This window comes from Marmota monax, unplaced genomic scaffold, assembly GCF_021218885.2.
Source record: "Marmota monax isolate L192 unplaced genomic scaffold, Marmota_monax_Labrador192_F-V1.1 WCK01_AAM20220418_F8-fsc00008, whole genome shotgun sequence".
Taxonomy (NCBI): Eukaryota; Metazoa; Chordata; class Mammalia; order Rodentia; family Sciuridae; genus Marmota; species Marmota monax.
This window is the reverse complement of record NW_026694432.1, coordinates 4,271,224-4,298,600: the sequence shown is the minus strand read 5'-3', so window position 1 is coordinate 4,298,600 and position 27,377 is coordinate 4,271,224. Positions and strand designations below refer to the sequence as shown.

Sequence of the window (27,377 nt, the reverse complement as noted above, 5' to 3'; positions counted from 1 at the left end):
TTCCCCGGAACCCAAGGAACGGTAGCTGCAGTTCCGGTCGGATTTACCAGGCGACGCACGCTGATATGGCTGCGCCAATACTGAGGGGCGTCCGGGAGCTGCTGAAGCATGCGAACTTCGCGCCGGTCCCGAGAAGACATCGACATAAGAAGAAGTGGGTAAGGTCTGGGCGGGGTCTCAGCGGGGAAGCTTTTCAGCTTCTGCATTTCTTAGACGCCTCAGGTGAATTCGATATGCCAGTCCCATTAGAACCCCTGGGCCGCTTTCTCTCCGCCCTTCAGGGAGCGTCAACGCCTCACGTCTGTTACGTCACTCCCCCTGTCTGCCTTTTATTCGTCACAAATCTTGGACTCTTTTTCGTGTTAACGTAGTAGTGTCCCGACTCCGCCTCTCTAAGTTACGTCATCATCTCCGCCCTCATTCTTTCCGTTATGTCACCATCTTTTCTCTCCTGTGCTTACCTTTCCCTGGGCCCTCATTACCCCCTCCTCTTCCCTTCCTCTTCCCTTCCTCTCCCCTTCCTCTCCCCCATCCCTCACCCTTTCCTCCCTTTTTTTCCCCCCTCCCTCCATGACTTCTAATCCTCCTTTCCTTCTTGAACTTTCAACTGGGTTGACCTCACCCTTCGAAAAACGTACTAACGATTTCCCTCCCCCTCCTGGGTGTCCGTTGCCCTGCGGGAAAAGATTGAGCCCCCTCCTCACCCTCGAGCTGCCTCAGGCGTCCAAAACAGGTTACAGCGACCACCATAACCAAACTGTGGGTCCTTCCCCAAATGCAGGCAAAAGGTGCAAAAACCCCCCTCCCCCCAAAGACCCTTGCTCTTGCTTCACCGGCATGTCCCCCAGCTTACCTCCTCGGATCTCTTCCCCGCCCCCACCACCTCCCTCCCCACCCCCACAGGAGAGATGTTCTTTTGAACCCTGTTCTTCCCCACACGTTGGAAGGCCGTACTGCCACGGGCCCAGACACTCTAGTTCATCTCCTACAAACCCACGTTTTGACCGGTTCGGCTTTCCGGAGTCACCCTCTGTCCGTCAGCGGAGCACGGTTTGCAGCTGGATCAATTCCCCAAGAAAGCAGCATCCTTGTCCTCCAAGTCCTTACTTTGAGCAGCAACCTTACCACTGTTGCTGCGGTCAGGTGACCTCTCCTGTCACTCATCAGGCCCCAGGAACCAGCCCGGTGACCTCTCCTCAACTCACTCATGTTTGCTTAGAAACTGGCCCCTTGATTTCACCTCCCTTTATTCAGGGTTCCCAGGGAACTTGTCCCATAATTTCACCTCCTCTTACTCATAGGCCCCCAGGAACTAGCCTCATAATTTCATCTCCCCTTGTTCACCGGCCCATGAAAACTAGACCTATATTTTCTCCAATCATTTCTCATAAGGTTTTGGAAATTGGGACCATGACTTCCCCTCTCCTTTCTCACTGGTCCTCAGGGAGAAGTTATAATGACCCTCCTCTTTCCCCAGCATCTTCCCCAGCTACTGGCAGCCTTTATCAGGGCCACCTTAAGCTTCCAGATTCTTGTGAACCCAAACCACAGCTTGACCAGTCCATTGGGAAAAATTGTGGCTGCCAACTTTCTTCTCAGGCAGGCATGTCTGGCTCTCCTAACTCACCTGAGGAGGGCTCTTTTCATCTTCCCCCAGAGGCCCACATATCTGCCCCTGGGACCGCTTACTGTGCCATACACCTATCTCCTGAGAGTAAGGGTTCTCCTTGTTCACCTCAGTCTCAGGTTTCCGGGAAGCCTTGCTTTGATCCCCTTCTCTCCTGGGAGACTGACCAGAGCTCTTACCTCTTTGTAACCCCAGGCACTGTGATTTCTGGTCCTCCCTGTCCTCCAGAATCGTCTCTTCCCCAGTGTCCCTATTCTGGCCTGTGCTATTCTTCACACTTGGGCAACCAGTTTATAGCTCCACCCCAGTCAGCCCCCCGCAGAAGCTATAATGAACCTCCTCTCCCTACCCCAGTTTCCCCACAAATGAAGTCCCCCAAATTCTCAGATTTAAGACAGCAGCATATTCTCCACAAATGTCACTCCCTAGTTAACACTCCCCAGCACACTTCTGGCCATCCCAAGCCCTCTGAGGCTGGCACCTCTCCTCTGCCTCCCTCCTGCTTCTCTGGTCCTCGTGTGGAGCCATCTGTCACAACTCCTTTAAATTCTTGCCCAAAAGAACTTCCCCCAGGAACTGCCTTACCTGCTATGTGCCCTGGAATCGTCAAAACTATTGTCCCTACTTCCCTTCCCCTTTGCCTTCCTTGTGATCCTGTCATACCCAATAGTTATCCTAAGAGCAATGCTCATCGACCTCCCTTAGTTCCCCCCTGCAATACCCACCTATACTCTATGGTTCCCACCACCTCCCATCCCTGCCAACTTCCTGGTTCCCTCAATCGCTCTACAGTTCCTCCCTGTGGCACCTATGGCACTCCCAGGGGTCCACCTGTACTCCACTGCAAGCCTGTGGCGCCTCCTTGTTCTACCCATATCTATTCTTTTATCCCTCTGAGAACACCCTTTGACCCCCAGTCTTTACCCATTATTCCCCGAGCTCGGCCCTATCCTGATACTATCCCCTGTGGCCTTCATAACTATTCTGTGGCCTCTCAAGGCCCCTCCAGAATGCCACTCCAGATCCCCTACAGCTGTCCTTTGCCTTCACCCAAGAACTCTATCTGTAGCAATGATCCCAGCTGTAGTTCATCCATTGTTACCAGTGAAAGTCATGTTAATGAGAGCAACAACAGGACTGTCTCCAAAAAAAAAAAGTAATATCAAGAGTCCAAAGCATAGTGAAAGTGGGAGCCAGAGCTCGAGTCTGTACCATAGCAGAAGTCGGAGCCAGAGTCCACAAGATAACAGAAATCAGAGCCGGGGTCAAAGTAAAGTAGAGGACGAGACTGAGAGTCCCCAGGTTGACAGCAGTCAGGACCAGAGCAAGAGTTCCGACCATGGTCGAAGTCGGAAAAAGAGCAAGAGTCCCCGTAATGGTAAAAGTCAGGGCAGGAGCAAGAGTCCCCAAAACAAGAAGAAAGGTCAGGGTCGGAACAAGAGTCCCCGCACTAACAAAACCTAAGGGCCAAGTCAGAAGACTGGTAACAAGACAGACTACCAGCGATAACAAGTATTCCATCTGCAGCAACCAGGACCAACTTGTGGACTCCTCATCTGAAGTCTTCATTTGCCTTTTAATCTACCTTTATTTTCTTCAAACCTGACTTATGTCCCTCACTGCTGTCCCCATAGCAGTCATCCTAGAAGTCTCTATCTTGATTCATATCTCAAGGTTCTGTGAACTCTCCTTATCCTACCCTTCTTAGAGTCTGGGAACTCTCCCCAAATTACCCTCAACACTTTGGTTCAGAGCATTATGATTCCAGACACTGCATAATCTTTGGTAAGTTACTATCATCTCTTCATCAGTTGTGGAAAGTTATTATTATTATTTTTTTTTGTATTTTCCGTAGGGCTACTATTGTTGTATTCAGGTAAGCTAGTAGACATAACAGACTTTAGAAAGTAGAAGGGCTGTTTAGAGGAAAAGTGTCTTGATTTTAAACCCAAAGCCTTCCCAGGACCACCATAGTTTATTTCAGAAATAAATACTGTAGTGCCCTTAATCCATGGTTTTGCTTTCCATAATTTCAGGTAACCACAGGCAACCATGGTCTGAAGATCTTAAGTGGAAAATTCCAAAAATAACTTCATAAGTTTTATTTTTTAGTTTTTATTATTTTGTGGCACTGGAGCTTGAACCCAGGGGGGTCTTAGGCTGGGGTGAAGCTCAACATTAGAGTACTTGCATAGCATGCTCAATGCCCTGAGTTCAATCCCCACCACTGCAGGTGGAGATGGGGGCCAGTCTGGAGTTAAGAGGAATTTAAGAGAATGGTCATTCAAGAGAGGACTCTTGAACAGAGCCAGTAGAAGTTTGGATCAGTGGTTAAGGACCCTTGGGTTCAATCCCCAGAAACAAAAAGACCGACATATGGTGAGAGCTAGAGATTCCTTTGCTTCCTTTCATAGACCTAAGATAGGAAGGCCAATTCCTTACCATTTTTCTCTCTTATACTTCTTTGTTAGGTAGAGGCAGATGCAAAGGTGGGAGTGGATACTAACTGGATCAAAGTTTGCCCCTGAGCTCTGAGATACTGGTGGGGTCAGACAGTAGGGAATAGAGGCAAGACTGGGAAGACTGCCCTTTCTCTTTTAGGCAGCAACAGAGCCCAAATTCCCTGCCAGCCAGCTTGCTCTGCAGAATTTTGACATGACCTACAGTGTGCAGTTTGGGGATCTTTGGCCATCGATTCGTGTCAGTCTTCTCTCAGAACAGAAGTATGGTGCACTTGTCAATAATTTTGCTGCTTGGGACCATGTGAGTGCTAAGCTGGAGCAGCTGAGTGCCAGGGACTTTGTGAGTGATGCCATCTCCTGCTGGGAATTGGAGCCTGAGAATGGCCACTCTGCAACCCTGTCCCCAGCCTGCAGTCCAAATCTTCGATGCTTTACTTTTGCCAGAGGAGATGTCAGCCGCTTCCCTTCTGCCAGGTAGGATCTGGAGCCATGACTGGGATTGCCCTACCAGAGGTAGAATGAAGGTTCCCAACTTCTGCCCTCTGTGATACGGATCATAATATTGCTAATTTTCTGGTGTGCTAATTGCTATTCATAATGTTATTCCGTTTTGTTCTGTCAACAGCTTGATGAAATAGGTAAATTATTACTCCTCTTTTACATTTGAGGAAACTGAGGTGCAGAGAAGTTAAATTACTTACTTCGTTTAGCTTCTTTGATAAGGTTAGTATGTAGACCCAGGTAACCTGCTCCACTGCCTTCTATAGGAAACAACCACCTCTTACATGAGCATTCACTGCACCCTGTCCAGTTAAAAAGCTTGTTATTCACAGCTGATTTTGCCCTCACAGCCACCCTTCAAAGTAAGTAGGACAAATAATCTTAGATACCAAAGAGGAAGTGGATTTTCCTAAGAAATGGACTCTGCCTAAGGGCACAAGTTAGTGATAGACCTGGAAAAAGAAAAAAATTTACAGTCTCTTGATCCATTACTCATATATATGAAGTTGAATGAGAAAAGACTCCAGAATCAAGTGCTGATTGTGTGTTGAGAAAAGGAGAAAAGGAGAGCTCAGTGTTATAGGATGTGGAAATTGATCTTTGAATGATTGATTGATTCATTCAATAAATATTTATTTTCTACCAAATACCAGGCATATAAGTGCCTTGGTTACTAGTACACAAACCATCAGGGAGCTTCCGGTATGGCAAGGAAGACAACTATTAAAAATTTCTTTATGGGCTGGGGATGTGGCTCAAGCGGTAGCATGCTTTCCTGGCATGCGTGCGGCCCGGGTTCAATCCTCAGCACCACATACAAAGATGTTGTGGACGCCAAAAACTAAAAAAATAAATATTAAAAAAATTCTCTCTCTCTCTCTCTTTAAAAAAAATGAATATTAAAATCTTTTTTAAAAAAATCTCTATGCCAAGTGTGGTGGGACATGCCTATAATCCCAGTGACTTGAGAGGCTGAGGCAGGAAGATTGCAAGTTCAAGATCAACCTCAGCAGTTTAGTGAGGCCCTAAACAACTTAGTAAGATCCTGTCTCAAAAAATAAAAAATGGGCTGGGCATGTAACTAGTGGTAAAGTGCCTCTAGGTTTAATCCCCAGTATCAAAAACAAATAGTTTGTGCTGGGCACTGTGGCACATGCCTGTGATCCTAGTTACTTGGAAGCCTGAGGCAGAAGGATTTCAAGTTTGAGGCCAGTCTGGTTAACTTAGTCTGTTTTTCAAAATAAAACAACTGGTAGAGCACCATTGGGTTAAATTCTTAGTCTTGCCCCACTGCCCTCCAAAATCCTGTTAGGTCCTATGATGAGAAGATCTAACCAAATGTTTTCTAAGGAAGTAAAATTTAAGCTAAGACCTGAACATTGGGGTGAGAGGTGAAATAAGAGGCTATAGAAGCAGGCAGGAGGCAGATTATAAAGATTTTAAAGGCCATGTGAAATTCTGGACTTTTTCTCTAAGAGGAAACTCTGAAAGAGTTTAACCTGGGGAATGACATGACCAGATTTGAAATTTTAAAATATTACTCTGGTTGTAGCATTGAAAGATTGAAGGTGGTCAAGGGTAGAAATAGAGATATAAATTAGCAATTGTCCTTGTTACGGCTTGAGAGAAGGCTGAATGCTTGAGAAAAGTGAACAGTGAGACTGGAAAAGTATATCTGGAGGGGTGTGTGGGAGAACCTCTACTGTCTACAGCTTACATTATAAGGAAAAGGGATTTATCTGATAGCTCAGGGTTGCTGGCCAATAGTTGGGATTGCCAGAGCTGAACTGGATTTGATTCTGACTTCACCACTTATTAGACCTGTGACCTTGGATAACTGAGCCTTGGCTTCCTGTATTACTAGATAACACTATAGCTCATTAGGTGCTAGCCACTGTTCTAAATTTTTTTTTTTTTCAAAGTTGCCGAGATCCTCCTGCCTTAGCCTCTTGAGTTGCTGGGATTACAGGCATGTGCCACTGTACCCAGTTCTAAGTTCTTAATTTATATTACTTCCTTTAATTCTCATAATAACCCTATCTGACAGGTACTTTATTGTAGATAGGAATAACTAAGGTACAGAGAAGTTGAGTAATTTGCCGAAAGTCACACAACTAATGAGCAACTTGGCCGAGTTTGAAATCCAGACAGTCTGACTTTGGAATCAAGCTTTACCTGTGTTACCGGGTCGTGGTGAGGATTAAATGAAATTATGCATATTAAGCATCTAGCATAGTGTCCTATGATATAGCATTCATAAATGATACCTCACTATTAATGGTATTCTCATCAAAATTATGCCCAGGAACATTTTAGTGATTGTGTAAGGGAGGATAGGTTGAACCAGGAATTGAGATCAGTTCTGAGCTTTGGCTTTAAGCACTATGTGGTCTCTTAAGTTTCATGAGGTCCTTGGCACCCATTCCAGAGGCTTCTATTCATAAAGGATACTTTGGGAGAAGTGAGGTAATAGAGCTATTACAGTGAACAAAGCAGACAAAATCCCTTGCCTTCATGGAGATCACATTCTATCTACCAGGGTGAGATAGAGAAAGGAAATACACACATATAAAGTAAATAAGTACTTTAAAGAAAAAAATGCAGGGCTGGTAGAACACTTGCCTAGCATGTATGAGGCACTGGGTTCAATCCTTTTTTTTTTTAAATTCAAACTCTTTTTTTTTTTAACTTTTTTTTTATTTTTATTTTTTTTTTTTAGAGAGAGAGAGAGAGAGAGAGAATTTCAATATTTATTCTTCAGTTTTTGGCGTACACAACATCTTTGTTTGTATGTGGTGCTGAGGATCGAACCCGGGTCACACACATGCCAGGTGAGCGCGCTACCGCTTGAGCCACATCCCCAGCCCTGGGTTCAATCCTTAACACTATGTAAAAATAAATAAATAAAATAAAGGTATTAAAAAAGAAAAAGAATGCAGACTAAAGACACAGAAGATGATGGGAGGGGCTGGGGTCGTGGCTCAGTGGTAGAGCACTTGCATAGCATTTGTAAGGCACTAGGTTCGATTCTCAGCGGCACATAAAAATAAGTAAAGGTCCACCAATAACTAATAAAATATTTTTTAAAAAGATGATGATGGGAATAAAATACTGTTATTTTAGATAGAATATTAAAGGAATGCCAGTGTCTCTAATGAGGTAACTGTGTGTGTGTGTGTGTGTATATATAGAAGGATACTGGACATTGAAACCAGGGCCTTCTGTGTGCTAGGCAAGCACTCTACCACATCATCATTATGTTTTATTTTGGGACAGGACTTTACTGAGTTGCCAAGGTTGACCTTGAACTTGGAATCATCCTGCCTCAGCCTCTTGAGTATTACCTGGGTCTACCAGTATGCACCACAGTGCCTGGATTGATGAGTATCTTTTGAGGACAGACCTGAAAGAAGTGAGGAAGCACATCAGGGATATTTAAAGGAAAAGTTTTATAGTCAGAAAGCACAATAATTCCAAAAGCCTGAGATGGGCTTGATACAGTGGCGTACGCTTGTAATCCCAGAGGCTGAGGCAGGTGGATCACAAGTTCAAAGCCAGCCTCATCAAAAGCAAGGCACTAAGCAACTCAGTGAGACCCTGTCTCTAAATAAAATACAAAATAGGGCTGGAAGTGTGGCTCAGTGTTCCAATGCCCCTGAGTTCAATCCCTGTTATGTCCAAAACAAACAAGCCTGAGATGGGAGCACGCATGGCTTTTTTAAGGAATACCAGGGTGGCTCTCATGGCTATATTAGAGTGAATTGATCTGTTTTAAAAGAATTGCTTTGGATGTAGATGAATGAGTGAGTATAGGTTTGAAAAATTAGTTTTTTGCTGAATGGAGCTCAATGGCCCCTGAGGGCATGGATTAGGATCAGTAGGTGTCCTAATTTGGAATTTGACAATCAGGTGGTCTCTCTTCCAGGCTTGGCAGTCTGGGTGTCATGGACTACTACCTGATGGATGCTGCCTCCTTGCTGCCTATCCTGGCTCTTGGTCTACAGCCTGGGGACATTGTTCTTGACTTATGTGCAGCTCCTGGAGGAAAGACACTGGCATTGCTTCAGACTGGCTGTTGCCGTAAGTGAGGGAGCTGGTGTGTTGGGCAGGGAGGGCACCCCACCTTACTTGATTAGGGCACATTGCATTGAATGGTAAGCTTTCTTGTCCCAGTGTCAGAACAGGGACAGTACTAAGTACGTGTAGTTTTTTGTTTGCAATTATTTCCTCCCTTTCTCTGTCAGTGGGTCAGGTAAGATTGCTGAGCCAGGCCTCCTAAGGCAGATTAATGCAATGCTCTGATAAATTGATCACATGACACTTTTACCCCTCTGTATCTGTTTATTTTCTCTCTAAGATTAAGCCTCATTTCTTTGGCCAGCATGCTAAAACAATAAGACTGGCCACAGCTCCATTTATAGTTTTATATCTTACTCTTCCGCAGGCTTTTTTTAAAAAATATTTTTAGTTGTAAGTGAACATAATACCTTTTTAAAATTTGTTTATGTGGTGCTAAGGATTGAACCCAGTGCCTCACACATGTGAGGCAAGCGCTCTATCACTGATCTATAACCCCACCCCTACCCCAGGCTTTATCATCTCTCTAGAATTATCAACCCCACCTTAGCTCAGCACCAGCTCCTCACCCACATATAAATAAATAAAATAAAGGTCCATCAATAACTTAAAAAAAATTAAAAGAAAATAGTTTCATGAAAACTTTTTTTTTTCCTTTGTGCCCTGAGAAATAGCCACAAGAGGCTATGATTTTCACATCCAACCTGAATCTTAGCTGGGCTTCTCTTATCAATTCCTGAACTTTTCTGGGTCTGAACCTTTCTGTTCTGGTTTATGTCAGCCCACTTGCACAGTTTTGATTAACCTCCAATTTCATGAGTAATTCAGAGAGGTATCACATTTGGTCTTAGTCTTCTGCAGTTCCAGAAGAGAAAGGATGTTGATATGGGTCTAAAGAGTCCAATGCAGGAGAGCCCAACCTGTGTAGGTTTAGGCCGTGCTAATCTAAGTGCTATGGGAATCCATCAGAGAGAAGATAAGTGAAGGTAAGATTACTTAGAAAAAGAACCTAAACTAAGAGGAGGGAAAAGGACAAACCTTGCTGTTCTAAGGTATGCTGAATTACCGGCACCTCTTCCAGCTTCTCACCCAAGTGACTGAAGAGAAAGAGGCATCATTTCTCAGCTGACCAGCAGCAATTATGAAGGAAGACCTTCTGGAGTTGGCACACTTGAGCTCCTTATCAAGTTTTTTTTAACTAGGGATTGAACTAAAAGGTACTTTATCACCAAGCTATATCCCTAGCCATTTTTATTTTTAATTTTGATACAGGGTCTTGCTAAGTTGCTTAGGACTTTGCTAAGTTGCTGATGCTGGCCTTAAACTTGTGATCCTCCTGCCTCAGTCTCTTGAGTCCCTGGGATTGCAGGCATGCACTACCACACCTAGCTCAGCTGACTTCCTAATACCAGGAAGATAGGATCACAGACTTTCAGTGCAGGAAGGGAACAGAGTTGACCTTTTCCAGCTTTCCTATTTTATGGAAGTGGAAACTGAGCTCTGGGGAGATTACATAGAACCACAATTAGAACCCATCTTTCCTTTTTCTCAGTTTATATCTTCCTGAAAAATTCTTCTAGACCAGAGAATCTGATTTTTACTTCTTTGAGTGCCCTCAAAAATTGGAATATTTCTTTTCAGAAACACTAAGCTGTTCATAGTAGTGACCATTCTTGTTAAATAAGATATATACTCTCCATTTTTTTCACTACAGTTCCTACCCTGGCTTGTCACTCCTTGACTTTGAGGCTAGGTATCGACTGTCATTTATCATCAAGCTTGTAGTAATATTTTTCTTATAGTAGAACTGAGATCAAAATGAGTTATTTCCTGAACCCATGTTTGTCAAAGAAAGAGAAAAAAATGAAATGTAGATAGTAAATCTGAATTAAGTAAACTAAGTGGCTTAAAGAAGAAATGTTTGGGGACTGGGGTTGTGGCTCAGTGGTAGAATACTTGTCTATCATGCATGAGGCACTTGGTTTGATCCTCAGCACCACATAAAAATAAAATAAAGATATTGTATCCATCTAAAACTAGGGAATAAAATATAAAAAAAAAGAAGAAGAAGAAATATTTGGGGGGCTGGGGTTGTGGCTCAGGGGTAGAGTGTTCACCTAGCATGTGCAAGGCCCTGGGTTCGATACACAGCACCACATATAAATAAATAAAATAAAGGCATTGTGTCCAACTACAACTAAAAAATAAATATTTTTTTAAAAAGAAGTTTTTTGGCCAGGTGTGGTGGCGCATACCTGTAATCCCAGCATGTCGGGAGACTGAGGCAGGAGGATTGTGAATTCAAAGCCCGCAATAGTGAGGTGCTAAGCAACTCAGTGAGACCCTGTCCCTAAATAAAATACAAAATAGGACTGGGGATGGCTCAGTGATCAAGTACCCCTGAGTTCAATCTCTGGTACACACACACACACACAAATATACACACAAAAAAAAATAGAAGAAGAAGAAGAAATTTTTGTGATCTTTTAGTGATAGAAGGTTATACACTAAGTTTTCTATACAGGAAATTCAGGGCTAGTATGAAGGCTATAAAATCCTCAGGGACTTGAGCCCCATTTTTCTTTTTTCAAAATATTTTCCTATTGGCATCATCCTCAGGATTGCCATTATGGTTCAGGTTGGCTATAGAACTCAAGCAAGCTCATTCAAATTTGAGGCAAGAAGAAAGGATTAGATAAGAGAGACTCTTCTCATCTAATGTGTCAGCTTTTAAAACACAACTTCCTAGAAGTCCTACACAGTACTTCTGTCTATAGTACATTAACCAAACAGTCATTTATTCATACTTAGTTGTAAAAGAAGGCAAGAAATATATTATTTGGGGCACAGTGCCTCCTACCAATAAAATTGGGGTTCCACTACAAAGGAATAAGAGGAGGTTTTTTAAATTTTTTTATTTTTGTACTGGGGATTGTACCCGGGGCGCCTACCACTGAGTGACATCCCCAGCCCCCCCTTTTTTTAGTTGTTGATGTACCTTTATTTTTTTATTTATTTATATGTGGTGCTGAGAATCAAACCTAGTGCTCACACGTGCTAGACAAGCGCTCTGCCACTGAGCCACAATCCCAGATCCTTTATTTTTTATTTGAGACAGGGTCTTGCTAAGTTGCTTAGGGCCTTGCTAAATTGCTGAGGCTGGTTTTGAACTTGCAATCCTCCTGCCTCAGCCTCACACGCTGCTGGGATTATAGGCATTCACCATCACCTCCTGCTAGAGGAGAATAAATTTTGAATAACCTGTAGCATCTACCAAAGATGGAGAGAGCTATATATGTTTCAAGAATAATGAAATGTGATGGTGTATGCCTGTAGTACCAGCTACTCAGAAGGCTAAGGCAAGAGGATCATTTGAATGCATGAATTTGAGACCAGCTGAGTGAGACCCTCATCTAAAAAAAAAAATTAATAATAATAGAATAGTGGGAGAGAGCAAGGTTCTTTAGAAATATTTGACCCCTAAGCAATCTGTCCATCCCTCTTTATCTCCAAGGTATGTTTTTCTTGCTCTTGCCTTGTCCTTGCCTTATAATAAACCTGCCTTAAATGCTTTTTAAAAAAAAAGTGAGAAAGAAAGAGGAAGGAAGGAGGATTGCTCGATTCTCACTTGGTCTGCTTTATTTATTCACTCATTTACTCAGCCTTTCTGGCCCATGTAGGTGTTTGCCCTTGTGTCCTCTACTCCAGAATGACTAATTTGGTGCTGTATACATAACAGATGTCCTTGTTTCTAGGGTCTACATTGATTGACTGCCTGAGAATTGGTCTGACTGTATATCAGCACCACCATTAGTAGAATGTTTTATTGGGCCATGGCCTCTGAGGTTTCTTTTTTTCTTTTTGGTGGCACTGGGGATTGAACCCATGGTACTTTACCACTGAGCTACGTCACCAGTCCTTTTTACTTTTTATTATTATTTTTTTTGTTTTTTGATTTCAAGGATTGAACTCAGGGGCACTTAACCACTGAGCCACATCCCTAGTCCTTTTTTTTTTTTTGTGGTGCTAGGCATTGAACCCAGGGTCTTATGATTCTGAGGCAAGTACTCTACCAACTGAGCTATATCCCCAGCTCCCCTAGCCCTTTTTATATTTTATTTTGCTAAGTTGCTGAGGGCCTTGCTAAATTGCTGAGGCTGGCCTTGAGCTGGTGAGTCTCTTGCCTCAGTCTTTTGAGTTGCTGGAATTACAGGCATGAGCCACTGCATCCAACTGAAGTTTATTTTCACAGGCAACCTCGCTGCCAATGATCTCTCTACTGCCCGAACGAGCAGACTACAGAAGGTCCTTCATAGCTATGTGCCTCAAGATATCAGGGAAGGAAACCGAGTTCGAGTCACTTCATGGGATGGCAGGAAGTGGGGAGAACTGGAGGGGGACACCTATGACCGAGTGAGTAATTCCTGATTTAGGATATCTATTGAGCTAAATCTGACCTCAGACCCTGAAGGGATAGGATCTAACCCCTCTATTTAAGCATGTAGGGCTGTCTCTAGACTTGGTCAATTTCCCATGGGTATTTGGACAAAAAAAATCATCTACACTAATGTGTTCAGCTTAAATGATAAGCTTCTATCTTCATTAGAGTTGGCATCAAAAATAATTTGAACCTAATCAAATAGGGAAAAAAGTTATTAGACTTATTTCTCAAGTCACTTGGTTACTCAGAAACCTCATGAAGGTAAGTATGCATAAGTTTATTATATTTATTTCTTAATTGTAATACAGCACATGGTGTAAAATTCAGAAACCACAAGAGGGTATCCAGTAAAAAGTAAGTTTCCTTCATACTCTTGTACTCAGCCATCTACTTCCCTAAAGATAACCATTATTTCTATTTTTTTTCTACAACCTTTAAAATATATTGTTTGTAGCATGAAGGCATGTGCCTATAATCCCAGCTACTTGGGAGGCTGATTGCAAATTCAAGGCCAGTTTGGTAAACTTAAAAATAGAAAAAGGGCTGGGAAGCCAGGTACAGTGGCACATACCTATAATCCCAGTGACTCAGGAGGCTGAGGCAGGAGGATTGTGAGTTCCAAACCAGCTTCAGCAACTTACTGAGGCCCTGAGCAACTCTGTAAGACCCTGTCTCTAAATAAAATACAAAAAAGGGCTGGGATTGTGGCTCAGTGGTTAAGCATCCCTAGGTTCAATCTCCAATACAAAAAAAAACAAAAGATTATTCAGTAGTTGAGTGCTAAATCAATTTCCTGTATCTATCCATCTCTCTCTCTCTCTCTCTCTCTCTCTCTCTCTCTCTCACACACACACACACACACACACACACACACACACACACAGTGTGTATTTTTAAAAAAATAGGATGTGGTGCTAAGGATCAATAGTACTGATTACTCATTATTCTGACCTTTATTTTTTTGTATGTAATATTATATCTTGGGGTTCAATCCTATTTAATTTAGTTTTTATTTGTTTTGTGGCGGTGGAGATCAAACCTGGGGTCTTATGCATTCTAGGCAAGAGCTCTACCATTAAGCTACATCTCTGGCCCATTTTTTATTTATATTTTTGAAGTAAATTACTCTTTGGAGGTTAAAACAATTTCATTCATACTGGTAATGAATGACTACCATTTTCCTACAACCTGCCAACATTGGTGCTCTCAAATTTTGTTTTTTGCCATACAGATAGTATCTAATTTACATTCTCCTAAAAATGAAAGTATTTTTATATTTTTAAGTTATTCTTTTTCTTTCAATTGGTATACTCTAAAATATTTATTTAAAATATATACTTCTAGGACTGGGGATATAGCTTAGTTGGTAGAGTGCCTGCCTTGAATACACAAGGCCCTGGGTTCAATCCCCAACACCCCCCAACACACACACACACACAAATATATATATATATACATTTTTTTTTTTTTTAAAGATTAAAAATATATAACTATTGTCTCTGTGTTGTCATCTGATAAATCTGTCTAGTTTTTTTCTATCCAGTCTCAACCATTCTTAAGAAATTGAAAGAAAGACCAAGGCGCTTATAGAATCTTGGGTAGGTTTGAGAGACATGCTTCCTGCCTGTTAGGAATCCCTTATTCAGTATTTTTGGCCTGGAGGCAGAAGAACAGTAGAAGAGTTCTGTTTCAGCCTAACCAGTTTCTGTATTATAGGGTCATCACTTACTGATCTTGAGCAAACTGATCTCCCTGAGCTTCAGCCTAACTTCATTTTCCCCGACAGTGTTGAGGATGGAACCCAGGGCCTTGCACACGTGCTCTACTGCTGAGCTACATTCTCAGCCTTTATCTCTTCATTTGTGAAAGTGGGTAATCATACCACATAGGAGTATTATAAAGATTCAGTGAGAATATCTAGGGAAAGCATTTAGTACAGTCAGTACCTGGTCATGAAGATTAGGCAGGTGGTAGATCTCATCAGTATTCAGCGTATGCTTGCATAGTTTCAAGAGTTTACTCAGGTTCTGTTTTTGAATACCTTTAATGTTAGAAGTTCTTCCTTTTATGGAATTAAAATCTGTAGAAGGCAAGGATTTTGGATCTAGACTTCTTAGTTTGGAATCCTGACTCTATCACTTACCAATCTGAGGATTTTGTGTGTGTGTGTGTGTGTTTATTAACCCTTCATTTAAGCTTTAGCTTCTTCATCTGTAAAATGAGGTGAATAGTAGTACCTGTCCCATTGGTGGAGATTAAATAAGAATGCATTTGAGCTGAGCATGAGTGCATGCCCATGATCCCAGCTACTAGTGAGGCTAAGGCAGGGGAATTCATTGAGCCCAAGAGTTTCAAATAAGCCTGGGTAATTTAGTTAGATCTCATCTCAAAATTTAATAAATTTTTTAAAAAGGAGCCAGACACACACCTGTAATCCTAGTGACTTGGAGGCTGAGGGAGGAGAATCACAACTGAGGCCAGTCCAGACAACTTAGCAAGACCCTGTCTCAAAAATAAAAACTAAAAATGTCTAGGGATTCAGCTCAGTGGTAGGGCACCCCTGGGTTAAAAAAGCATTTAGTACAGAACCTGAAATATTGAAAACATTCTATATTATTATCATCACAATCTTTTTTTATTAGTTCTTTTTAATTATATATGACAATAGAATCCATTTTGATATAATTTTAAAAATTGTTTTGTAGTTGTGGGTGGACAGAATTCCTTTATTTGTTTATTTTTATGTGGTGCTAAGGATTGAACCCAGTGCCTCACACATGCTGTGTAAGCACTTTGCCACTGAGCTAAAGCCCCAGCTCCCATTTTGGTATAATTATGAAAGCATGAAATATATCTTGTTCTAATTCAGACAGATGCCAATTCCTCTCCTTTTCCTTCCTTCTCTCCACCCCCTGCTCCATTCCTTTTATTCCTTTTATTGGGAGAAACATTTACCTATAGTTATTTTTTTTTAATTATTTATTTATTATTTGTTCTCCTTAATTGTACATGACAGCAGAATGCATTTCAATTCATCGCACACAAATGGAGTGCAACTGGTGGTTCTGGGGATTGATCCCAGCGCCTTGTGCATGTGAGGCCAGCACTCTACTGACTGAGCTATCTCCCCAGCCCCATATAGTTATTTTTTTAAATTAATTTCTTGTGGATGTACCTGATGTGAGATTCACTGTGGTGTATTCATATGTACATAGGAAAGTTATGTTAGATTCATTCCATTGAATTTCCTTTTCTCATCCCCTCTTCCTTCATTCTGTCTTGTCTACTCTATTGAACTTCTTTCTCTCCCCGTCTCTTATTGTTGGTTAGCTTCCACATATGAAAGAAAATATTGAACCTTTGGTTTTTTGGAATTGGATTATTTCACTTAGCAATGATAGTCTCCAGATCCATCTGTTTACTGGCAAATGTCATAAAGTCATTCTTCTTTATGACAATGGACTAATACTCCATTGTATATATGTACCACATTTTCTTTATCCATTCATCTGTTGAAAGGCACCTAGGTTGGCTCTATAGCTTAACTATTGTGAATTGAGCAAGTGTAAACATTGATGTGGCTACATTACTGAAGAATGCTGATTTTAAATTGTTTGAATAAAGGATTTATACATGACCAGTATAACTCCACATCATGTACAACCACAGGGCCTCTTATTTTTCCTTATTTTCATGAGGAGTGGGGTAACTGGGTCAAATGGTGGTTTCATTCCTAGTTTTTTGAGGAATCTCCATATTGCTTTCCATAGTGGTTGCATCAATTTTCAATTGTACTAACAATGTATGAGTGTACTCTTTTCCCCACATCTTTGCCAACATTTTCTGTTATTTGTGTTCTTGATAATTGTCATTCTGACTGGAGTGAAATGAAATTTCAGTGTAATCTTAATTTGCATTTATCTAATTGCTAGAGATGTTTTTTCATGTATTTGTTGACCATTTGTATTTCTTCTTTTGTGAAGTGTCTATTTAAGTTCTTGTTTAGTAACCCATTTATTGAGTGGGTTATTTGTTTTTTTGGTGTTAAGTTTTTTTAAGTTCTTTGTATATCTTGGATATTAACATTCTGTCTGAGGTCCAGGTGGCAAAGATTTACTCCCATTCTGTATGCTGTCTCTTCATGCTCTTGATTGTTTTCTTTGCTGTGAAGAAGCTTTTTAATTTGATGCCATCTCATTTATTGATTTTTAAATTTTATATCTTGCACTTTAGGATTCTTGTTAAGGAAGTCTTCCTTAACAGATATGTTGAAGTGTTGGTCCTATATTTTCTTCAAGGAGGTTCAGGGATTCTGGTCTAATTCCTAGATCTTTGATCCACTTTGTGTTGAGTTTTGTGCAGGGTGAGAGATAGGGATTAGGTTTCATTCTACTACATATGGTTTTCCAGTGTCCCCAACACCATTTGTTAAAGAGGCTATCTTTTCTCCAATGTATGTTTTTAATACCCTTGTCAAGTAAGAGATAACTGTATGTATGTGGGTTTGTCTCTGTGTCTTTACTCTGTTTCGATGATCTCCATTATCTGTTTTGGTGACAATACCATGCCATTTTTGTTACTATAGCTGTGTAATATAATATAAAGTCTAGTATTGTGATGCCTCCTGCTTTGCTTTTCTTTCTTGCTAAGGATTCCTTTGGTTATTCTGGGCCTCTTATTTTTCCAAATGAATTTCATAACTGCTTTTTCTACTTTTTTAAAATTCTTTTTAGATATACATGACAGTAGAGTATATTTTGACATATTATACATACATGGAGTATAACTTCCCATTCTTGTGGTTGTACATGATGTGGAGTTATACTGGTCATGTATTTATATGAACATAGGAAAGTCATGTCCGATTTATTCTACTGTCTTTCCTATTCCCATACCCTCTCCCTTCCCTTCATTCCTCTTTGTCTAATCCAATGAACTTCTGTTCTTTCCCCTCCCTGGCTTCTTGTGAGTTAGAATCTGTGTATCAGAGAGAACATTCAGCCTTTGGTTTTGTGATTCTTTTTCTATTTCTATGAAGAATGTGATTGGAATCTGATGGGAATTGCATTGACTCTTTGTAGGCTTTTGGTAGTATGGCAAATTTGACAATATTAGTTCTGCCTATCCAAGAATATAGGAGGTCTTTCTATCAGCTAAGGTCCTCTTCAATTTCTTTCTTTAATGTTCTGTAGTTTTCATTATAGAGGTTCTTCATCTCTTTTGTTAAGACTGATTCCCAAGTTTTTTTTTTTTTAAGGCTATTGTGAATGAGATAGTTTTCCTAATTTCTTTTTCAGCAGATTGAACATTGGAATATAGGAATAGGATTTATGGGTGTTGATTTTGTAGCTTGCTACTTTGCTGAATTCATTTATGAGTTCTAGAAGTTCTCTGGTGGAGGTTTTTTGTTTGTTTGTTTTTTGAGGGGGTCTTCTAAATATAGGATCATGTTGTCAGCCTGAAAGATAGTTTGAACTCTCTTTTCCTATTCATATTCCTTTAATTTCCTTCCCTTGTCTAATTGCTGTGGCTAGGGTTTTGAGGACTATATTGAATAGAAGTGGTAAAAGTGGGCATCCTGTCTTGTTCCTGTTTGTAGAGGGAATGCTTTCAGTTTTTCTCCATTCAGAATGATATTGGCCTTGTGTTTATCATATACAGCCTTTACAATGTTGAGTTATGTTTCTTCTATCCCTTGTTTTTCTACTGTTTTGAACACGATGCTATATTTTGTCAAATGCTTTTTCTGTATCTATTGAGATAATCACGTGATTCTTGTCTTTAAGTCTGTTTATGTGGCAAATTACCTCTATTGATTTCCATCTGGTGAGCCAACCTTGTATCCCTGGGATGAAATCTACTTGATCATGGTGCATTCTTTTAAATGTGTTTTTGTATGCGATTTGCCAGTATTTTATTAAGAATAGTCACATCTATGTTCATCAAGGATATTGGTCTGAAGTTTTCTTTCCTTAATGTGTCTTTGTCTGGTAATGGTATCAGGGTGATAATGGCTTCATAGAATGAGTTTGGAAGAGTTCCTTCATTTTCTATTTCATGGAATAATTTGAAGAAGATTGGTATTAGTTCTTCAAAAGTCTGGCAGAACTGGACTGAGAATCCATCTCAGGGCTTTTCTTTGTTGGTAGTTTTTTATTTTAATATTATTTTAGTTATAGGTGGACACAATATCTTTACTTATTTATTTTTATGTGGTGCTGAGAATCGAACCCAGTGCCTCACACATGCAAAGCAAGTGTTCTACCACTGAGCTACAACCCCTGCCCATTTAGTAGGTTTTTTATTTCTTCTTCTTTTTTTTAATTTTAATATTTATTTTTTAGTTTTCGGTGGACACAACATCTTTGTATGTGATTCTGAGGATCGAACCCGGGCCGCACGCATTCCAGGCGAGCGCGCTACCACTTGAGCCACATCCCCAGCCCCTGATGTCTTCTTTAATTGCATTACTTGAAGTTGATCTTTTTAATTTTTCTATATCCTCCTGGTTCAATTTGGGTAGGTCATATGTCTCTAGGAATTTGTCAGTATCTTCAAGATTTTTTAGCTTATTGTATAAATTTTCAAAATAGTTTCTGATAATCCTCTGAATTTCATTAGTGTCTGTGATGATATTTCCTTTTTCATCACAGATTTTTATAACTGAGTTTTTTCCTTCTTTTTGTAGTTAGCTTGGCTAAAGTTTATCAATTTCGTTTATTCTTTTAAAAACCCAATTTTTGGTTTTATTGATCTTTTGAATTGTTTCCCTTTTTAAAAAAATATTTTTTAGTTGTCAATGTATTGTTTGTTTGTTTGTTTGTTTGTTTATTTATATGTGGTGCTGAGGATTGAACCCAGGGCCTCACATGTGCCAGGCAAATGCTCTACCACTGAGCCATGACTCCAACCCTTGAATTGTTTCTTTAATCTCAATTTCATTGATTTCAATTCTGATTTTTAATTATTTCCTGTCTTCTACTGATTTTGGTGTTGGTTTGTTCTTCTTTTTCTAGGGCCTCAAGATGTAATGTTAGATTTTTTGTTTGGTGTCTTTCTGTTTAATTGTTTGAGCTCAATGCTATGAACTTTCCTCTTAGAATTGCCTTCATAGTATCCCAGCTTGATATGTTGTATTACTATTCTCATCTACCTCTAAGTATTTTTCTATTTCTTTCCTGATTTCTTCTGTTATCCATTCATCATTCAAAAGTGTTTTGTTTAGTCTCTAGGTGTTAGAGTGGTTCTTTTTTTTATTATTTTAATTTTTTTTTTAGTTGTTGACAGACATTTATTTTATTCATTTATTTATATGCAGTGCTGAGAATCGAACCCAGTGCCTCACATATGCAAGGCAAGTGCTCTACCACTGAGCTACAACCTCAGCCCCATAGAGTGGTTCTATTCTTTATCTTCAATATCTAATTTTATTCTATTATGATATAGAATGCAGGGTATTTTCTCTATTTTTTTTTTGTATTTGTTAAGATTTTGTTTGTGGCCTAAAATATGGTCTGTTTTAGAAAATGTTCCATGTGCTGCTAAGAAGAAGTGTATTCAGTCATTGATAGATGAAATATTCTATATATGTCTGTTAAGTCTAAATGATATTTTTTAGTTCTGTAGCATCTTTACTTAATTTTTGTTTGGTATCATCACAATCTTTTTTGTGTATGTGTGTGTGTGTACCAGGGATTGAACTCAAGAACACTCAACCACTGAGCCACATCCCCAGCCCTATTTTGTATTTTATTTAGAGACAGGGTCTCACTGAGTTGCTTAGCACCTCAACATTGCTGACGCTGGCTTTAAACTTGTGATTCTCCTGTTTCAGTCCCCCAAGCCATTGGGATTACAGGCATGTACCACCATGCCCAGCCTATCACAATCTTTATCATTATTTTATTGCCATTTATTGATTCTAGCTATGCCTTTTGAAACAATATAGAATGAATGTCCTCCCATTTCACTTAATAGTGCTTTTAGACATTTGAAAACAGCATTGATGTCTTAAAGATCTCTTCATTGATTTATTTATTGAAGAAATAGTTGTGTGCAATCTACTATTTGGTAGGGATGTGTTAAGCACTTTAGATGCAAAGAAAGCTCAGGGTTCCACACATTCTGGTATCTCCATCTTTTCCCCACCTGCACTTGTCCATCAACTAGAGAGAGGACAGGACCTCAGAACTTTCAGTGTTCATGACAAGACACCCACCCTTACCCTCCCCTCAGAACTTGCCTACATCTCTCCCTCCTTCTACCTCCCGCTTCTTTCCTGTGTTAAATTTCAAATAAAGTGTTTAGCTGGGCACAGTGTTGCACACTTGGGGTCTCAGTGACTTGGGAGGCTGAGTCAGGAGGATCTTAAGCTCTAAGCCAGCCTTAACTATTAACTACTTATGAGTCCCTATCAGAATTTTTTTTTTTTTTTAAGAAAGGGGGACTAGAGATGTATTTCAGTGGTAAAGTGCCCCTGGGTTCAATCCCCAGTACAAGGAAAAAAATTTTTTTAAATAGACTTCTATCTCCCCATAAAAGAAATTATGTATTTGCAAGACACATATTTGGGGCTTAGATTCAACTGGAGCATCATCCTGACATTTGGCTAATAATGATGTACATTGGGCAGGACCAACAGAGATGCCTTAGCCATATTACTAAGTTTCTTAAAGGCCTCGCTATTGCTAAAAAGGCTGGCCTTTAACTTGAGATCCTTCTGCCTTAGTCCCCCTAGATGTTTGCCCTTTCTAAATATTTCCTCAGTGCAAGGTACAACTTGCTTTTCTTTCGCCTTTTGACTAAATGAGGTCAACATTTTTCACAGTTGACACTACTGAAGCAATTTCAGTAATATATTAGAACCAAAATATTCAGATATGTTATCACTGATTTATAGTCCTTTTGAAATCACACAACTCAGCTGTTTCTATGCACCAGGGCTTGGAAATCCAGCATCCTTAGGTGTACACTGCAGCCATTTTCACCCCAGAGTACGGCTACCTCCTCAGGACACTGAGAAGAAGTAGAGAAAGAATCTGTAGACCTTATTTCTTTTATGGGTTATGGAAATTCCCACAGCTTTCTTTTTATATGCATTTCAGTTGCCCATTTGTTCATCTCTTTATATTTACTACTGTTGAATCAATTCCTTTTATTTGTATATCTTCTATACTGCATAGACTTAGGTTTTGTATTGGGACACAATCTATAAACTTCATTCTTTTAATTGCTGACTTAATCAATTAATGTCACTGATAATATTTGGTCTCAGCTCTCTTTATTTTGTACTAGGGACTGAACCCAGGGGCACTTAACCACTGAGCCACATCTCCAACCCTTTTTTTTTAAATATAATTTTGTAAATTTGTTTTAATTAGTTATATATGACAGTAGAATGCACTTTGATACATCATATAAAATGGAGTATAATTTCTCATTCTTCTGATTTTACATGATGTAGAATTCCACTGATTGTATAGTTATATATGTACATAGAGTAATAATGTCTGATTCATTCTACTATCCTTTCTACCACCATATCCCCTCCCCTCCATTTACTCCCCTCTACCTAATCTAAAGTAACTCTGTTCTTTCCTAACCCCGCCCCCTCCATTTTAATTAGCATTTGCACATCATAGAAAACATTCGGCTTTTGGTTTTTTGGGATTGGCTTATTTTCTGTAGCATGATATTCTCCAGCTCTATCCATTTACCTGCAAATGCCATAATTTCATTCTCTTTTAAGGCTGAGTCATATTTCATTATACACACACACACACACATAGGCACCCCACATATATATGGAACCAACAATACCTAGGTTGGTTCCATAGTTTAGCTATTGTGAATTGAGCGCTACAAACATTCATGTGGCTGCATCACTATAATATGCTTCCCAGACCTTTTTTATTTTTTGAGACAGGGTCTCGCTAAGTTGCTTAGGTCCTTATAAGTTGCTGAGGCTGGCTTTGAACTCACAACACTCCTGCCTTAGCCTCTAGAGCTGCTGTGATTACAGGTATGCACCACCACACCCTGCTACTCTTTATTTTATTTACTGTGTTTCTTTCACTAAGTTGTCTCTGTTCTTTGCTCTTTGTTTTTTCTTTTAATTTCTTTTTTTATTTAGAAATGTTTATTTTTGTTTATTTAGCAGTGCTGGGGATTGAGTCCTGGTACCTTGTGTATGCTACTACTGAGATACATTCCCAGCCCAGATTTATATTTTAATTTTACATTGGATAATTCTAATATTAAAAGCATTTGAGATTCAATCCTTAGCACCACATAGAAATAAATAAAATAAAGGTACTCTGTCCATCTACAACCAAAAAAGTGTTTAAAAAAAAGCATTTGGGATTTAATTCTATTGGTTTTTGTTTCTGCCGACTTACTCTAAGAGGCTTATTTCCTTTTGTTTTTGTGGTTATTTTTGTTACATGTCATCCATTTTCTTTTCTTTTTCTTATTTTGGCACCAGGGATTGAACCCAGGGGTTCTTAACCAAGGAGTCACATCTCCAGCCCTTTTTATTTTTCAAAAAATTTTTAAAAATATTTTTTAGTTGTAGGCAGACACAATACCTTTATTTATTTATTTTTATGTGGTGTGAGGATCAAACTCAGTGCCTCACACATGCCAGGCAAGTGCTCTACCACTGAGCCACAATCCCAGCTCTATTTTTTTAAATTTTGAGATAAGGTCTTGCTAAGTTGCTCAGGGCCTTGCTAAGTTTATGAGGCTGAATTTGAACTTTTGATCCTCCTGCCTCCTAAGCTGCTGGGATTACAGGTGTATACACCATGCCTGGCTGGCTATAGGGTTTTGAAAAGATTTTATTGATTTTTTTAAGATTTTACTAATATATTGGTTGCACAGATTAATGGAATTTAGTGTGCTATTTCAGTATGCATACAGTATGCATTGATCAAATCTAACCTCTCTTTATCCATCATCCTTTGCCAACACTATACCCTTCTTTCCAATCTCTAGTTATCACTATACTACATTTAGCTCAACTTTTTTGTGGTATTGGGGATTGAACCTATGGCCTTTGGTATGCTAGGCAAGCACTATATCCCTAAACTACATCCCCAACCCCTTTATTTTTTTTATGTGCTGGAAATTGAACCCAGGGCCTTATGCATGCAAGGCAAACACTGTACCAACTGAGTTATGTCCCCAGCCCCCCAACCTTTTTTATTTTTTATTTTGAGGCATGGTCTGCCTCACTAAGTTGCTGAAGCTGGCCTTGAACTCAAGATACTCTTGCCTCAGCCTCTTTGCTATTGTTGTTTTGGGTACGAAGGATTGACCCCGGGGACATTTTACCACTGAGCCACATCCCCAGACCCTTTTTATTTTGAGGCAGGTTTTTTTTTTTTGAGAGAGAATTTTTTAATATTTATTTTTAGTTTTCGGTGAACACAGCATCTTTGTTTGTATGTGGTGCTGAGGATCGAACCCGGGCCGCATGCATGCCAGGCAAGTGCGCTACCGCTTGAGCCATATCCCCAGCCCTTGAGGCAGGTTCTTGATAAATTGCTTAGGGCCTTGCTATGTTGCTGAAGCTGGCCTTGAACTTGTTGATCCTCCTGCCTCAGCCTCCTTAGTCACTGGGATTACAGATGTGCACTACATACTTGGCATCCCAATTATTATTTCACAAATGTCTACCAGGTTAAAATGAAAAGTATTGGTTAGGTACTCGGATGGATGGATGAGCAGAGGGAACATTCCATGAAACCTTTTAGGCCAGGAGCCTAAAACAAATCTGGTCCCAAGTAGGAACAAACACCCTGTAAGGAGATTCTATACTTCACCTTTAACATGTTTGGCAGGTGCTGGTGGATGTACCCTGTACCACAGACCGCCACTCCCTTCATGAAGAAGAGAACAACATTTTCCAACGGTCAAGGAAGAAGGAGCGACAGATGTTGCCTATGCTGCAGGTGCAGCTTCTTGCGTGAGTGAAAAATTTATAAAAACTCAGAGGAGGGCTGGGTTGTGGCTCAGAGGTAGAGTGCTCACCTACCATGCTTGAGGAACTGGGTTTGATCCTCAGCACCACATAAAAATAAAATAAAGATATTGTATCCACCTATAACTAAAAAATAAATTAAAAAAAAAAACTCAGAGGAGTCTGCTCACTTGGGAGATTGGGGTTCTGGAAGCTGTTTCTAAGATTATCACCCATAGAAAGGTCTTATGTCTGGAGATCTGCTGGGAGGAGTCAGACATCATGCGATGGTCCTTTTCTGGAACATTAAAACCCTCTCTATCTGGTAAGGACATACATGCCAGGGTGGGTTGCAGATTTATTCATGTTGTTTTACCCTCAGTATCAGTGACTTGCATCTGTTTGAAAAATAGTTACTGCAGGGCATGATGGATCACTTCTGTAGACCTATCTACTTGGGAATAAAGTAGAGTGATACAGGAGAATCATTAGGAATTTGAGGCCAGCCTGGCCTCTAGCCTGGGCAGCACTGTGAGACTCCATCTCTTTATTTTTATTTGTTTTTTATTTATTTAGTGGCACTGAAGATTGAAACTGGTGATGCTCTACCACTGAGATAAATCACCAGCCCTTTAAAAAGATAAATCTTTTTTAAAATTTTGAGACAGGGTCTCACTGAGTTGCTGAGACTGGGCTCAGGCTTGTGATCCTTCTGCCCCAGCCTCTGAGTAGCTGGAACTATAGGCATGTGCCACTACTCCCAGCTGAGCCCATGTCTCTTTAAGATAAAGAAAAATAGCTATTAAGGTCAGTGCTCTATAGGGTTGACTCAATCTATAGCCAATATCAGGATTCAGTCCACAACCAGAGTCAGGATTCAAGGGATCATTTAAAGAGCCTTCTTAGAAGAGATCCTATGGAGTAAGGCTGTATTGCTCTATGCCTTAAGAATGACTTTTCAGCTGGGGTCATAGCTCAGTGGTAGAGCATTTGCCTCAGATGTGTGAGGCCCTGGGTTCAATCCTCAGCACCACATATAAATAAAAAAAAGATATTGTGTTCATCTATAACTAAAAAAATATTTTTAAAAAAATGAGTTTTCAGGCCAGGTGTGGTGGTGCACATCTATAATCCCAGCAACTCGAGAGGCTGAGGCAGGAGGATTGCAAGTTTGAGGCCAACCTCAACAACTAAGCAGGGCCATAGCAATTTAGTAAGACCCTATCTCAAAATAAAAAGGGCTGAGGATGTGACTCAATACCCCTGGGTTAAATCCCTGGTACAAAAAAAAAAAAAAAAAAAAAAAGACTTTGCTGGCAAACACTTTCTAGTCCCTTTTTACCCTGGTTTCTTTTCTTCTCATTTGAATAAATCCTACTCCTTAACACCCCCCCCCACCAAAATAAATAAATAAATAAAAGGATGATTTTTCAGAAAGAGTCATCATGAAAGGGACTTCAGAGTCTCTCCAATCCAGCTATCTATCACTTATTAGAACTCCCCTACATGTGTTTCCAGCTGTTTATGTTGCTCTTCCATTGCTGGGAAACTCAATAGAAATTGCTTCTTTCTCTTTCTGGTTTCAGGGCTGGACTCCTTGCCACCAAACCGGGAGGCCATGTTGTCTATTCTACCTGCTCCCTCTCACAGTTACAGAATGAATATGTGGTGCAAGGTACCATCGAACTTCTGGCCAATCAATATAGCATCAAAGTTCAGGTGGAAGACCTCTCTCACTTCCGAAAACTTTTCATGGACACATTCTGTTTCTTCCCATCCTGCCAGGTTGGGGAGCTGGTAATACCAAACCTCATGGCCAATTTTGGGCCTATGTACTTCTGCAAAATGCGTAGGCTGACCTAGCATCACTTGTCCCTGCAGTAGGAAGACAAAGGATGTACTCTATTGGAGGCACTGGAAACTGAGACCAGTGACAGAGATGCACTCTAGATCCCGTCTCCATCCTGAGTTTTTTCTGCAGTTTTAAGTAGTAGGAAGTAGGAGTTTGTCCTACTGCTCAATTGTGAAGTATCAACAGTTTTCTAACTCACTTATTACCCTTCCCCTTTTGCCAAGCTTATGCTAATGGTGCCTGTCCCATTTGGAGGTTAGAAGGAAAAAAACCAATGAGAAACCTACACTGTAAGCTGTATACTTGTGAAGAAGCATTTAGCAAATAAAATTGTTGAAGTTCCATAGAGCTGGGGATATGTCAGGGGCTTTATGTCAGTGCAAGTACTGTTATAGTTGCATTTGTACCAACTGCAGCTGCTGAACACTAACTCCTTGGTGGCCAAGCTCAGGATC

General features: G+C 40.2%; 1 protein-coding gene across 2 annotated transcripts; it reads left to right on the top strand.

Moving 5' to 3' along the window:
* On the top strand, positions 1-27,268 carry Nsun4 (NOP2/Sun RNA methyltransferase 4). 2 transcript variants are annotated; one of them, XM_046468426.2, is made up of 6 exons: positions 1-158; positions 4,229-4,563; positions 8,516-8,670; positions 12,920-13,080; positions 24,952-25,076; positions 26,657-27,268. In XM_046468426.2, the coding sequence occupies exons 1-6, from the start codon at positions 66-68 to the stop codon at positions 26,931-26,933; spliced, it is 1,146 nt and encodes a 381-aa protein (XP_046324382.1). In that variant the 5' UTR covers positions 1-65; the 3' UTR covers positions 26,934-27,268. The 2 variants fall into 2 exon arrangements, with proteins under 2 accessions (XP_046324382.1, XP_058426769.1); XM_058570786.1 differs by having other exon boundaries at positions 136-154.
* The last annotated feature ends 109 nt before the right edge of the window (positions 27,269-27,377 follow it).